A 16,672-nucleotide genomic window follows, 5' to 3' on the forward strand; every position below is an offset into this window, starting at 1 on the left:
TTTGTGTCCAGTTGGATTTATCCTGGTAAAATAATGTTAAAATAAATTAAATAATAAATAATTAGTATCAAAAAAGCACCAAAATAGTCAGAATACAATTAAATGTGAAGAATATATGAATATTAAACTGTATAAATATATGAATATTTTAGTTATAACCACTCTGATTGAATTTATAAAAATAATTATATAAAGATATGTAAATGTTTAAAAAGATTATGTCAATAAAAAAGTAAATACATAAGCAGATGTATAATTATAAAAGTGTAAAAGTGTATAGCTACTTTTTCAACTTGAGTGTACCTTGGTTTAGAGCCATCCTTTTTGTTTATTTCCTATAATGCCCTTTCTAGTAAGGTCAGACTACAAAACGGTCTCCTTTGAAGTAAAAATAAAACCTAGAACCCCAGCTTACCCCAGAATATTCAGGAACAACTCTACAGCTAACTTTCTACTATTACATGATAACCTGACAAAATTTCAAGCTCCACTAAACCCTGACAACACTGTTGCCTATGTGAAACTGTTCATAGAAACCCTATACAAGTATGTTAGTAGATGCATAGAGGTAACTCAAAAAAAAGCCACCTTGGTGAAATCACATCATCAATAGTCTGTATGTCAAAAAGAAGAAAATCAATGGAAAAATTAGGTGTAGCAACCAACAAGATCAACACACTCTCTTTGAACTAAACAAAAAACTCAGAGGATGAATAATGTCTACCAAAGCCAAATTTGAGGTAAATTTGGCCTCCCAGGCAAAGAAAAAACACAAGGCATGTTTTAGTTATGTCTGTGACCTTAAAGATGATGCACAATTGTGTGCAGAGTTCATTGTTAATGGAACCACCTATACTGAGCCAGAAGATACAATAAAACGTAACGACAGACATGTTTAGCTCTAACTTTACCCCATTCTTCCCATTAGCCTTCTCTCAGGAAATACCATGAAATATAATTCCTGCTACTGTCACTAGGAAACAGGTCTTCAGTACTGTCTCTGAGGCCAAGAACACTGCATCTACAGGTCCAGAGAATATCCTAAGCTGCCTTCTAAGTAGTATGAAGAATGCATGACCTATAAGGCCTTCTGGAAATACTGGAAGAAACAAACAGCATGTGATCGTGCAGCTGTTTGAAACAAGAAGGGCTCACATGGTGTTGAACTCCTACAACACCAATGTATTGTACACACCAGCCACCCCCGTACTATTGGATTATTGTAGAAAAAAATCTCAAAACCTACCCATTGACATTTTTTATTGACTATTTTGTCAAAAACTCTGTGCTTTCATTTGAGTATATATTGAAAGACTCATGGGATTTCCTGACCAAAATAAAACAGTCTTCCTATAGTACATCCTACAGTTTTTTCACAGTAGATGTCATTGACTTATTTAGCAGCATCCCACATCAATTAGGGTTGGAACTTTTTCATGCAGAACTTAAAGAATTGACTTCACTGAAGAATAGTATCATCAACTTTGTTATGATTGTTATGGGTTATTTTATCTAATATTTTTTTCACTTTTGAAGGAGAATACTTTCACCAGATCACCAGAGTAACAGAGGGGGCTAATTGTGTACTCATATACACCAATTCAGTCCTTTACAGCTGGGAAATTCAGTTGTTCTCAATTCCATTTACAAAGAGCATTGGCACATATACCTCTGTTACCTGGATGAAATTTTTATTATCTGAAAAGATTTACCTGACTTTATGGAAGAGTTCTTAGTACACCTTAACAACTCCACTTCTTTTTAAAAATTTACTCATCACCACTCATCAGATAACATTAATTATTTAGATGTTACAATTTTCAAGGACAAAGGGAATGAGATTTTTGGTTCTAGAATTTATAGAAAGGACACCTGTTCTAACAGCTACTTGGAGTTTAATAGTTTCACTTTAGACATGTTAAGAGAAACATCTACAAAGGACAACTAGCTCGAGCTGTGGGAATGTGTTTGGACTTTAACATTTTAACAATGAGGTCCACTATATGAAAAGTATGTTTTTGGAGAGGGGATAACCCTTAGACTTATTAAACACCATTCAGGAAGAACTTATAAGCAACTGGTGGGGGGGGGGGGGGTCAGGTTCAATCCCCTTTAAGGTTCAGAATGAGATAACGTTGCATATATACTTGCAGCCAACAGTCTTGTCGACAAAACCTTGTATGCCAATAGTTTAGTGTTAACATATGGTCCACACACTAGAGATGTGAGAAATATTATTAGAAGGAAATGGAACATCTTCAAGGTAGACAAACACATTTTTAAAACATTTGGTAACACCCCTGGTATTGTATATAAAATGTGTTGGAACCTAAAAAAAATTTTTTGGAACATCAAATGTACACTGTTAACATGAAATCCCACACTGGTACAAGAAAATGTAGTGCTTGCAACCACTGCAACTATATGTTAGAACAGAGAGAAATCACAGTATGAACATTTGGACACATTATTCCTCTAACTAATAGGAACTGTAGCAAAAAAGGGGTAATTTATATTGCATTATGTTCTGGCTTCCTTAGTTTTTATGTGGGTAAAAGGGAGAGATTTCCGTACAAGAATTTATGAGCATAATTATGCCATAACTAAGTGCAACAATAAAAATTCTTTGTTAAGACACTCTTTGACCTACTCAAATTTCTCTAAGTTTAATTTTGGATTGGTGTTAAGTGGTTCCCAAAAACATTTGTGGAGGGTCTTAGGAAACCAGGATAGAACTTAGGGAGTTGACTTGGCAGCTTAGATTGAATACATCGGAACTCAGGGAGTTGACATGGCAGCTTAGACTGAATGTATCGGAACAACCAGGTTTAAACAAGCTGATCTCAATTAATGCAGTGCTCAAACTTCGAGCAGCTCAACTTTAATCTAACTTTTTTATAATTGCACAATTTTTTATAACCGCTAATGTTGTAAAAGATTGTATTGTATTTATTTTTTAACAAACACATGATTTCAAAATTGATTATTTCCAAAGCATCTATTTTTCAATGGAACTATTTAATTATTTAAAAAGATTTCATGTTTAGTTAGACTTGTTACTTAATTAAGGAGGATTTGATTTAGGTCACATGACTTTTGAATTGCTTTATCATATGACTCTTGAACTTGTATTTAAGCAGCATGGTTTTTATTATTCAATGGTTCTGATGAAGTCTTAGCAATTAGGGATGAAAGACCTTAACCACACTATTGAAACTTTTTTTTTATTTTGTTCACATACACTTTAGCTACTATTCTGGATGAATAAAAGTGGTTGACTTTTTATCCTGGCCTCTGGTTGTGCTTTTAAAAGTTTATTTCAACCCACTGGCAAGTTGTACTTTGGCTGGAATGTACAATATATTGGTGGTGTGGGAGTTCAACACTAAGTGAGGCCTTCTTGGTTTTTGGTTTTAAATGGCTCCACAATTACATGCTGATTGTTTCTTCTTGATTCTGGTTCAGTGTGGCAGTGCCATACTGTGCTTGGAATCCACCATTTCAGTGGATTATCCAGGTGTGAGCCCACCAAGTATGGAGATCGAATTTGGTTCTGTAACGGATAATGGGCTGGTACCCTATCACTCACAGGGAGACCTTACTCAATTGTTTGCATTATTAATGCAAAAATGCAATTCCATGCAAACCACTCTGAACCAGTTCTTAAACTCTTCGGCTCCTACAGATAGCACTCGGGTTGGCTATTCCACCTCTGAGGCTATGGTTCATCTAATGAATTTAACTTAATGGACCAGTAAATGATGGAGGTGTTGACTAACAACATTGACAATGGCTTGATCTTTCAGCACACCAGGAATTCTTGTTTTTTTCAAACTATGGATTTCCAAGGATGGCTCAACAAGGAGTAAGGTTTTCTGGCCAGGAGATTACACCAACATACAAAAACTTTCAGGACGTGCTTAACACCTTTGAACTGAAGTTGAACAAGGTGCATAGTCTCCAAATTGAAAATTTATATTTAACAGAATGTATTAAAAATAAATACTTTCCAAAAGGACTTCATAGGTTCATAGGTTCATAGGTGTGTACTAGGCTAATGGCACTGGAGCCTTTACAAGCCTAGCACATAGAAGTGCCTTGGCATCGTGCCACCCAACATTAATTCCCAGTGTCTTTATCAAGTAGAGCCACTGGAGTGATCCCCGGGGTGAACCTTCTATTACCCATCCACTCATTAAGATTTCTCTTGAAGAGGGACAGCAAGGTACTCTGCTTGGCATGTATGGGAAGTCTATTCCAGAGCATGGGCAGTCTCTGGGTTATGAACCTGTCTTTCCAGCATGTTCTATTGATTGTGGTAATGAGGTTGAGGTCTCTGGAGCGTGTGGTGCAGAGGGATTGGGATTTCTTTAGATGTAGTATTTCTAACAGAGCTGAGTCGGACATGACTTTGCACGTCAAGCAGAGATTGCCTCTAAGTAGGCAATATGAGACAGGGAATAGCTGGAGTCTTTTGAATCTGCTCATATAGGACATGTGTTTAATGCCTAGGATCCTCTTCATGAGGTACGTCTGTGGCATCTTCCGCTATTGGAGATGTCTAGTGAGGTACATGCCAAATGGGGCATTATACTTAATGATTGGTCTAATGAGGGAAGAGTACAGAAAGATAATGGCCTCTTTCTTCCTGGATGCAAAACACTTGTTAATGAGATGTGCCACATAGAAGGACTTTCTGACCACAGTGGCAATGTGGTGGTCGAAGGAGAGTTTGCTGTCAACCTGCATCCCTAGATCTCGTATAACACCTTCAGTGCTCAGTGGACTCCCATCGATGTGATAAATAGTGGGAATTGAGTTTTTACCAAACAGGATGATGACTCTTTTTTTTTTTGCATAAAGCTTAAAGCCATGGTTTCGACACCAGTCATTGGTCTCAGTGAGGCCTTTCAGTAGGATGTCTGTATCACTTGGGGAGTTAATAATGGCTCCCAGCTTGCTGTTGTCTGCAAACCTGTTCAGCCAGAGTCCCTTTGTGTTGGCCTGGACATCTGAGAAGTAGATGCCGAACAGGAGAGGACCCAGGACCAATCCCTGTGGGACTCCACTCGTGACTGGTCAGCAGTCTGACTTGGGAGTCCACTACTTGCACATCGTGTGTTCTATCTGTGAGCCAATTTGTAACCCACCTAATGATATAGGGGTTGATGCCTAGTTTGTTGAGTTTATCAATAATTCCCGAGTGAGGAATGGTATCAAAGGCCTTGGCCAGATCAATGTAGGCTGTATGCACTGCCTTATCTTCATCCACAGCCCTGGTGACTGACTCAAAGAAGTCAACCAGGTTGAGAAGGCATGATCTCCCCTTCACAAAGGCAAATTGCAAGGGTCTAGAGTTTGGAGATTTCCTATATCTTTGTTGATCAGGTCCACAATGATGTGCTCCATAGCTTTACATATCAGGTTCATCAGGGTAATGGGGTGATAATTCCCAGGGTCTGTAGTCACTCCCCCTTTATGGAAAGGGATGACTGTAGCAGTGCACCATTTGGTAGGGACAAAGCTCAAGGTGAGGCTGTGACTGAACAGGGTACACAGATGTGGTGCCAGTTCACTTTGTAGTTCATGTAGAACACAGCCATGGATATTATTGGGTCCCATGGAAGCTGTATTCTTGGCCTTGGACAATACAGCTTTAACCTGTGCTGCAGTAATGCTGGGTGCGTGGGATTCTTCTGGTACTGTGATTGGTCCTCTGGGGGAGAGGGGTAATGTTGGCAATTAATCTGTTGGCCAGTAAGCTTGTCCTTTATATATTTTCCATATTTTGTAGTATTTTAATCTTGTTTTATAGCAGTGATAGTGCCTGTCAGATGGTGTGTCCATGTTATGGCAAAATGCTGCATAGAGAATATTTCTTTTTACACTTCTGAGCAAATGTGGCAAATGTGGCCAAGGTGTGATCACCTAGTTGTTTAATCAGACACTGTTTCTTGTTCTCCTGATGGTTGCTTCACTTTTACTTTCCAAAGAGGTCTGTTGTGGCCACAGTAAAACATTAAAGACAGACAATGAATTTAATGTAATATCGTCAGGTTTAAGTGAATTAGCTAATCAAAACATGACCTTTAAAGGAGTGCATAGTCACGGAAATGTCCACTTGATAAAGTAATCTCCAATATGATTCATTTATTGATTATTCTTCACTCTTAAGATTTTGCACTGGGATGCAATAGAAGCACTTCAGCTCCTTTTTGAAAAACAAACGTTATACAGTTTATACTGTTTTCTTTAGTGCAATGATATGTATTTTAATGTAAGGTGGTGAACAGATGAGTTAACAATAAATGCAATGACAACATTTTACTAACTGCATCATTTCATTTTGCAGAGACTTACGTTTTAATCGTATCAGAGATCTCCAGTCTGGATCTTTCAAGAAGCTGACTAATTTGAACACACTGTAAGTTTGAATACATAATCTCTTTTCCAATCACATGACATCACAGTATTTTGAATCTGATTGCACAATGTTAATGCTGCATTTGGTTTATACATGCATGATTTTGTAAGTACTATACATGATTTGTTATTCCTTAGTAACCTGTATATATTTTACATTATGCTCTGCTTGATTGTTCGATTGTTCATAGCACTGAGTTTGTTCACTAGAAGTTTACAGACAGTTTTTCTGTGTAATTAGTCTGAGCTACTCTGTTATTGCTTATATTTCTTTTTTTTTTTTTTTTAATTTAATTTGTGAAATGTTTTGTATTTCACCCAGGCCGAGCTTGAAATTCATCAATATTGATCAGTGCTTTGCCCCGGTAAACAAATATTAATAAATAAATAAATACTTTCCCCCCTTTCCTTTACTCCCTTCTCTTATTAGCCGAAGCACCAGTTACTTCTCCAATAGCTCACTACTTTAACTGGATTTCCTAATCTCCCCAACTGCAAAATCTCTTTCCTTTCTCTTAGTCTTTTGCCCAAACTTAAAATGCATAACATTTTTACCATTGGTTATCACTACTGATTGTACTTTACTAGATGTTCAATATCCTAAGACTGTTGTTTAATATTCATTGTATGATTTTGTGATCTGACTTTATTTATCCTATATGTCAATTCTACTGTTTGTTAGTGCACTTCATATTTGATAATATTACGCAGCTTTTTAATTGAACTATGCATGTTGAAGCTTTTCTCCCCGGGCCTCCACTGAAAATAGGATTCATGCCCAGTCGGAATTTCCTAGTAAACAAATGCCAAATAAAAAAATAAAATAAAATAAATAAATAAATACAGACATAAATAAATAAGTATGAAACATTTACATTGCTTCCAAAGTGGTTGACATTTCAAAATGTTTAAATGATTATGACATAAATCTTATTTTGCTCATCAGACCTGTAGCCCTCATTAATATCTGAAATACTACACTGAAAATAATGTATTATGTATTCAATACATTCCTATAACTTGTAGTATTACATACTAAAATGATCATCCTTTCTACTCCTTACCATAGTAATGCTACCAAATTGTAAAGGTTTTTCCCAGAGCTTATATAACATATTTTCCTCATGTAGAACAAGCTTGTCAAAATGGCTAATACGAGGCTGGATCAGTACTGAGATGTTCTTTTTCTACCTCAAGCAGTGAGCAACACATGGGTTATGAATGCCCAGCACTGAAAACAGCTTCTTTGATATTCTGCTTTTATGTTATCAAAATACCTAAAAATCTTTACTACAGAGTGTACTTAAAACTCAGAGCAGACTATTATTCATGCTATGGTAGCTGTGACAAAAACAATTAAAAAACAAACATGGAAGAACATCAGTCCTTCTACCAGCTAAACATTGTTTACTATTTTGCAAAAGTGTACCAAATGAATTGATAGCATTCTGTTCTTGTGAACAGAACTGCTGAGATATATTTTATTTCTGGCTGAGATATAAAACCATTGGACTACATTAACAGGCCATCACTACAAAAACTGAAATGGATTATTATTAACCTGCAACATCCATAAACATTATTATTGCATATTAAAAGGAATCCTTCAGTTTTCTGTTGATACCCAAGTTCCTTCTCTTTACCTGGCAGTTAGAGGATTAAGGAACTGGTGGTGGTGCTGCGGTAGCGTTGTCGCCTCACAATAAGAAGTTGTCCGGTTCGATTATCAACTAGAGCGTCTTCTGCGTGGAGAGATGCATGAATGGGCGTACCTTCGTTGAAGGTTGTGCATCAGGGCTGGTAACTCGGCACGTAAAAATCAACTACCAATCATTAGCGGACTGGAGTTTCGCTGTGGCGACCCCTAACAGGGAAAAGCCGAAAGAGACAACAACAACGCTGTTTCCTGTAGTCCAGTGGTACAAGGTTTGATTTCCTTAGCCTCCATTGCCTAATCATGTGACTCTGAGCAACCTAATCAAACACTGCTCCGGGGCTGAATCTGAAAAAGGAACATGAAGATCAGTGCTCTACTGTGGAAGACAAATAAAATTAAACTAACCATGTTTAAAATATGTTGTGCTTATAGAATTGCAATGCTCGCTTCTCCATCCTTGTTTTCAGTTATCCTTGTTTTCAGTTATCTGTGCTCCATATTCAGAAATATTTATATTCATAATCAAGGCTGTTTTGTCATGAACACACATACATGACATTTATTATGGAAAATGACGAAGCAATATAAATGCTAAAGCAATTTACTGTCAACTTGATGTGTTTAGTTCACTGTTCTGCTCGTGCAACACATTTTGAATTAATGGGAACTTATTTTTAAAGTTGGCCATGCAGTAATTTACCTGATAATAATACTGAATCCCATAAATACAAATTATTTGTGTAATGATGGGCGCTAAAGCTATGTATGCACAAGTGTGTAGTCGGAATGCAAAGAGCATCAAAGGGCTCCCATTTAATTCAAGGCATTGGATTTATGGTTGAACAAATGCCAATGCAACTGCCTCCTTTTGAAAGTGGTGCTTAAATCTTCATTCCACTGATTGTATCACTCTTTGACTCAAACTTAAGGTCTGGCACATCTTCTCTGAATGCAGTCAGTGAGCTGCCTAGCTAATGTATGTCTATGCTTGTTTTTTCTTCTGTGAAAGGCTACTTTATTTGAACAGATCTTAAAACTATTACCATAGATATTTACTTCATAGCCAAGTCATGGTAACTGCATGCATCATTTCAGATAATATTGAGCTAATTCCACTGCTGCTACCGTACTAGCTCATCCGTACTTAATTACTACACTATGAGAACATTCCTTACGTCTACAGATTCATTGGATGTTGTGATGCTTTTTTAGCAGTGATAACCATTCTGCACATGGCACCAGTAATTCATAACTCTGCATTTATACATTAAAGTTTATTTTGTATGCAACAAACACCAGCAGTCAATGTTGAATGGAGGGGTTCCTTACTCACAATACAGTTACTCCAAGGTAACCTTGAATGAGCATCGGTTCTAACACAGTCAACAAAATTGTCTGCGTATTAAAAGATTACGTCAGTATAAAATGTGTCTCAAAGAAGGCAAAGTTTATTTTTGTATTTTTAGTGATTTCCTTATATTAAAATATGGTTTGTCAGTCCATTTACTGCTAATAAGAGTATATTTAAAAGTAAAAGTATACAAATATGTCTTAAATACTGAAAAACTGGAATGAGTTTGTTATGTAACTATTGTTATTAATGGCATCAGTGTGTTAAATGTATTAATCTTCTGTAGCAAGGGATGATTTATAAGAGAGAGCTGAGAAAGAGTGCAAATGGAGGATCAGGTTTATTAGATCTGATGATTACCCAAGCAATATGTTGTTAAGGTGTGGGACAAGACTAAAGCATCTGGAAGAAAACCTGTGGACATGTGGAAAACACAGTAACCTCAGTCAGAGATCATGTGAATGTGAAGATTAACACTGGACTCTGAGTAATCGCTGTATCATGAGTGTTTAACAGCTATGCATATGCTAACATAGATAACAAGTAAGGGAAGCACTTCACACCAGATCCATTCTTTTCAGAGAGAGAGATATTAAAGTAAAATCCCACCTCCCAGTATTGGCCGTAGCTTAAGTGGATGATCAAGAGCCAATGTTACTTCCTGGAAAAAGAGGAATTTCTTCCCTGAGCATAGCTTAAACTTTGCAAACAAATTTTCCAAAATGTTTTTCCTGAATTATAATTATGACCGAATTTAAAACAAGGATTGAAAAAAAAAGTTAAACACTTCAAATAAAGCATCTCTTATATATCTTATATATATATATATATATATATATATATATATATATATATATATATATATTACATATGTCACAGTTTTAATTTTTGTATGTGTATCCATATATTGAATATTTACTATATTGAATGGCAACTAAATGCCTATCAAAAATTAAACAGAACAAAAGAAAAACATTATTTTTTTGCAGGGGGACAAGCCTCCCATACCCCCCACATTCACTTAATTATATATACCAATTGCAAGATTACACTACAGTGGGGAATGTGCAAATTCCCTGATCCCCCTCCACATTGTGATTTTGAACAGAAAGTTTGATCAGCTAATTTTCAACCAGCTATACCAACTTCTTTTTTTTCCATTCAACAACTAGAGTTTTCGACCAGTTGTCGGTAATCTCTTTATCTATATCCGTCTATCTATATATCCATATCTATCTCTCTGTCCATCTAACTACAGTCACATAGTTAATTTTTACAGCCCATATATGTAGCCCTGAATATCTCTAACAAACCACACATTATCCCAAAATTTATAATATAGGTTCATAGCTTCATAGGTATATACTAGGTTAACGATCAGTATGGCCTTTAAAAGCCTAGCCATGCAGCGCCAATGTACCCCACAAATTTGATTTATAGGGGTGATTTACAGACTGCCTCTGTCCATCATCCAAGGGAAAGGGAGAAACTCTGCTTCACATGGATGGGGACCCTATTCCAGAGAATAGGAATTCTCTGAGAAACATATCTGTCTGTCCAATATGTTCTGTTTATGTTGCAAGCAAAATTTAGGTACTTTAAACTAGCAGTTGTGATGCTATTTGTTTTGTGGAAGTGAAAAAGATTCATTAAAACAGGGTGCAGGGATGCCTTGTATGCCAAGTAAAGATTACCTCTCAGAAGTCTGTATGATACTGAGTAAAGAGACAGGGCTTTGAAGTGATCAGTTAGGACATTGTGATTATTCCCTGTATTATTTTTGTAAAGAACCTTTGTGGATGTTCCAGTTGCTGCATGTGTCTGGTCCGATACATACTGAAGGGGGCATTATACTTAATGATGGGACTGAGGAGGGTCGGGTGCAATCGTATTATGACTCGTCTGGCTCTAGATGCCATGCCTTTGCTTATAAGTTGAACAACATGGAAGTATTCTCTTGCTACCTTGGACACTTGTTGGTTGAAGGCTAGGTTACTATCTACATAATTCCCAGACACTGACTAGCGGATAAAATTGTGAGGGTGTTTTATCGATGACACAGTTACCCAGGGTGGTGGTACTATAATGCATTTCTTTGTATTGAGTTTTAAGCCATGGCCATGGGACCAAGTATTTGTCTGTATTAGACTATCATGAAGAGTGCTGTCATCTTCAGGGAATTCAATGGATGCTTCCAGTTTGCAATCATCTGCGAAATTGGTCTTTGACATTGGCTTTGACATCTGAGAAGTAGATATCAAAGAGGAGTGGGCCTAGCACAGAGCCATGGACTACTGAATTCATGACCAATCTCTTTGTGGAGGTGGCCTCACCACTGATAAGTCATATTTCAGACTATTCAGGAGGCATCCTGGGATGTTAATGGGGCCCACTGAGCTTGCGTTCTTGGCTTTAGTAAGTGCAGCCAGTATATTCTCCCTAGTTATATTTGTAGGGGTTCTGTTTGAGAGTGTTATTTGGGGGGGGGTTGGGTATGAGATGGGGTAAAGTTGGAACATAATTTGTCTGCTAACAGATTCACTGTATCGACAGGCTCGGTGCATGTGACACCATTAACCACCAGTTCAACACATTGCTTTCTACTGCCCTTGAGGTTTCTGACATAACTTTCGAAGGTCTTGTGGTTATCTTTCATGTGGCAGGATATTTTAACCTCAAAGTTGGCTTTGCTTGAGTTAATTAGCTGATTGGCTGTTTTAGTTGCCTATTTACTTTGATGAGAGAGTTTTCATCTTTATGGGAATTACACTTCCTGATTTTTGCCGTAGTTTTTTTTTCCTTTTGTTGTATATCCTGTTTAATTTGGGATGCCACAAGGGCAGTTTATTTCTGGGGTTAGTTCTGTGCTTACTTGTACAACAGTCTCTATGCAGCCATTGACATGGCTGTACAGAGTTTCTTAGAACAATTCAACATAGGCCAGTGTGTTCTTGGGCTTTGGAGAAGCAATGAATTTTGATAAAGCGTCACTTATTAACAAGTGATTTGCCTTGGAACAGTTCTTAAATGTTACTGGTTTTAATGGGATTATGGAGTTGATTTTGATTTTGAAGGAGACAGCTTTATGGTTGGATCTTACCAGGAAGGATAAGACATTTGGGGGGGGTGCAGTGTTCTCCCATATTTATGAGCACAAGGTCCAGGAAACTGCAGCCTCTAGTGGAAATATTCACTATTTTGTATTTACAAAGTTCAGAAATTTCTGTGCCTGTACATTAGAAGCTGTGCAGGATTTCCAGTCTATAGAGAGATAATTAACATCTCTCATGAGTAGGGTGATAAAGCTGGATGATAAGTTCCTCCAATAGGTCCAAGTATGCATTGTGAGTTTTTTGGGACATGGAGGGTAGCCTATAGTTAGCTACAATATGGTACTAGATTTTGTTTATGATGATCTAGAGATGGAGGAACTCCAACATGTCATCCTGTTTTACCATCCCAGAAGTTTGCTTATTATTCATGTATATTGAGACACCTCTACCGTTAGCCCTTTCCTGTGCAGCTACTGGTCTGAAAGTGTGTAAGGCACTGAAACCTTGCATTGCCAGTGTACTCACTGCAGCTTTAAACCATGTCTAGGTAACTGCACAAATATGCATATTCTCGAGACTGATGAGGGTTTGGAGGGTGTGCAGCTTTTTATTTAAGCTCCTGGCAATAAGCAGTAATACCTTGAGGTTATGTTAAGTTGATTTTGCTGTGTAAGTAGGTTTGTGAATCTGGTATTGCCTAAAAAAGGCACTATAGTAGCAGACAAAGCCTTATGCAGTATTCAAAAGTATATAGGGGAAAGCTTCAGACCATCCCTGGCAAAGTGTTGTGGTCTGTTGACTATGTCCTCCTAAGCTGATGAATATTGGATCCCCTTAGAATGATATCTGAGAGGCAGCCAGTTGTTGAAATCAACAATTTTTTGCTTATATTGTGGGATTATTGTCTGTGATGATATGCTGTCCAGTGCCAAGCTCATACCAACCTCAGATGCAAAGTATGAAAACTCCATAATATCTGTCTTAATATAGTCTGGGCGGTACATCTCAGGATATTTATACCTATATGAACTATGATGGAATCATACTGGTATCTGTGATGTAATGACTTGAGTGCATGTGTGATTTAGTGGATCAGGGCCCCAGGTAAGCAACTAACAGTTATCTTCTCCTTGCTCAGCCTGGTTAGAGGAGCATCAGTAAATCATAAAATGGAGTCCCCTATGATGAGAGTCCTGGGAAGTATTTGCTTGCCTTAGGGGCTTAGTATTTGGGGATCCACTGAGAGTGACAGTATGTGTGATATTAGGTGATTGTTTTTTCTGAGTGCCTATGGGCTTGCTGAGGCATCGTTTTAACCGTGGGTAGTCTAAGTGATCTTTGTTGTTTAGGAAGATTGCTTTTAAGTACCTCAGCATATGTTATTATATGTGTATGTTGTGTGCTATGTGAAGTGGGTGTTGTGTATGTGTGGTTTTAACAACCTGATGTGGACTTGTATGAGAGAGTTTAGCCTCCAGTGAGTATTGTGTAATTACACCTCTTGCATACTATGTCTAATTCTTTAAGGATTAAGTGGTTGTCAGTAAATAGCTAGCTGCAAGAAAGATAGGAAATTGCATAGCCATACTGTCTAGTCCTTGGATTTGTGAGCTGCAAGAGGGTAGTGTATTGGGATTAGACAGCTATTAAGGGTGTCTTGTTTGTGCAGACTAATAAGGTCACTTTATTGGGGCAGATTAAGTTAAACAGTGCTAAATTCTGCTAACATTAATGCTTACACAATACTGAATTCTATTAAATCTGTAGGTATTGGCACATGAGGCTCAACTAGGTGGTCTAAGCTTGTTGGCGCACAAGGTATTTTCACTATATTACTGCTTTGCATGTTGCAGTTTTATGGACTGTTATAGAGAAAATTTGCTTTCTGTATGTTTGCTACTGTACAAAGTAGTGCTAACCCATGTAAATATGCAAAATTTATAGCAACACAGGAAAAAGAAAAATAGAAAACTAAATAATAAGCCCTGTGGCCAATGAAATGATTACAATATGAGTCCTTTTGTGCATTTTGCAACACAGATAGACCAGGCAAGCACCTCCTGCCACAAGATGAATAAACCCAATACTCTTGATGTAAAAACACAGTAGAAGAGACCCACCCGTGTGATGCTAACACAAATCACTTAAACAACTAGCCAGAAATCCCTTACCGAAGGTAATTTCAATACAGTATCTGGAAATCCATTGATGATGGTAATGCCAAGACAGCAACAGTGAGGGGAAGAGCAATTTTATTTTTACAAAAAATTCAATGAAATGCACACATACAAGCAGTAAACAAAAGTGATCATGCAAAATAACTTAAGTGCAATTTAACAATCAAAGGTACTTAACTTTCCCTGGATGGCACTGGATATAAAAAAATGCAGTTCTAGAATTCAGGCTTGGACTACAAGTTTTGCTGAGCTCCATTAAAGTGAGCAGTAGACATCATGCAGCAAAAGAGGTTTACTCAAGAAAATTACTGGTTTGCTGGGTGGGCACTCAGTATCATGGGTTTATGGAAAATAATTTGAAGAGTATATAAATAGTATATACAACAGTCAATAGCAATGAATGAGGAGAGGAAGGGACTTTGGAATTCAGATAATCATAAGGGTTGGAGGGCAGAGACAAAGCCTTATAAAACAACAACAGCAGATGGGTGGGAGGGTTAAGAAATGTTCAAGGAAAAAGAAGGTTAGCTACAGAGGCCAGCAATCAAATTAAGGCAATATTGGAGCGCTTACAGAAATTTTAGCTTAATGTATTAGTGGAGGATTGGGCAGACACATAATGCAAACAGGCAAATGATAAGCAGAATATAAAAGTACTCAAGCGCAAACTGGAGAAGAGACAATTCTCTCACTATTGAACTTCTACTACAGTTTAAGGCAACAAACTAGGCAGACATTTACCAGTAACATTGTTTATGGAAAACAATGTAATAATAAATTATTAAAGCACAAATCTGGTACTAGTATACAACTCTGCCACAACTGTGAATTAATCTACAAGACTATTGGCCCAGCAGAGTTAACATACAAACAAATAGCTTTCACAAGTAATTCTACTTGTGGAAATAGAAGTGCAGAATAATGCAGAGCATAATCTTCCTACAACTGGTAATTAAAATATAAAGGGCTAAGGACCCAGAAAAATAAATAAAACATGCAATCAGATGGAACAGAGCAGACAATACAAAGTGATACCACCACACAGGTCAGCGTAAGTGCACTTAAATATTTATGCAGAACTGAAATAATTAAAATAATTTAATTCTCTTTTCCTTTTGAAAAGCTAGTTCTACACCTCTCCAAGTCTTGGATAAGGGGCACTGGTTGGGGCAAGCTCTGTGTTAGAAACAGGAGCTTGCTAAACACCTATCCAATCAAATAAAGGCAACACTGGAGCTCTTGCAGAAACTTTAGCTAAATGTGTTAGTGGATAATGGGGCAGACACAGAATGCAAGCAGGTAAATGAGAAGCAGAATATAAAAAATGAAAACAATTCTCTCACTGTTGAACTTTTATCACAGTGAATGCATCAGACTATGCAGAAATTTGCCAGTAACACTGTTTATGGAAAAATAAAGTAATAAATGATTAAGGCACAAATGTGGAAGTAGTACACATCGCTGTCACTGCTGTGTATTAAACTATAAGACTTTGGTCACAAAAAGTTTAAAATACAAACAGATAGCTTTTACAAGTAATTCTATGTAGTGGAAATAGAAGTTTGGAATAACACAGAAGCACAGTCTTCCAACAACTGCTAATTAAAATAAAAGACTAAGGTCCCAGAAAAACTAAAAATGCAATCATATGGAATAGAGCAGAAAAGGACAAAGCAGTATCACCACACAGGTCACTATAAATACACTTAAGTGTTTAAGGAAAATTGAAATAATTAAAATGATTTAATCCACTTTCCTTTTTCTTTCTTTTTTTGTTTCTTTCTTTTTTTCTTGCTTAAAAAGCTAGTCACTCTCAGTTGCATACCTGTCCAAGTCTTGGATATAATATAAAATGGTTAATGCAACCTCATTATTATGTCTTTTTAAATAAACTATATGCTACATTTTCCATTCTGCTTTCTAAACAATCTTTAACATTTCTAATATACTTCTCTGTGTACCTTCTAATCTTTTGCACTCTTTTTTGTTTGACTATCATGCTTCAAATGCA

The 16,672-nt window shown here is 37.0% G+C and overlaps 1 protein-coding gene across 1 annotated transcript in view; it reads left to right on the forward strand.

Annotated features, from left to right (window-relative positions):
* LOC122792861 (peroxidasin homolog) overlaps positions 1 to 16,672 on the forward strand; it is a 1,756,079-nt gene that overhangs the window by 734,982 nt on the left and 1,004,425 nt on the right. The window contains exon 2 of the mRNA XM_044060419.1: positions 6,353 to 6,424. Within this exon, the coding sequence (XP_043916354.1) occupies positions 6,353 to 6,424 (72 nt within the window). The remainder of the gene's footprint in view (positions 1 to 6,352; positions 6,425 to 16,672) is intronic.

The sequence above is a fragment of the Protopterus annectens genome, chromosome 2.part0 (assembly GCF_019279795.1).
Source record: "Protopterus annectens isolate FY-2018-M chromosome 2.part0, PAN1.0, whole genome shotgun sequence".
NCBI classification, from domain to species: Eukaryota; Metazoa; Chordata; order Ceratodontiformes; family Protopteridae; genus Protopterus; species Protopterus annectens.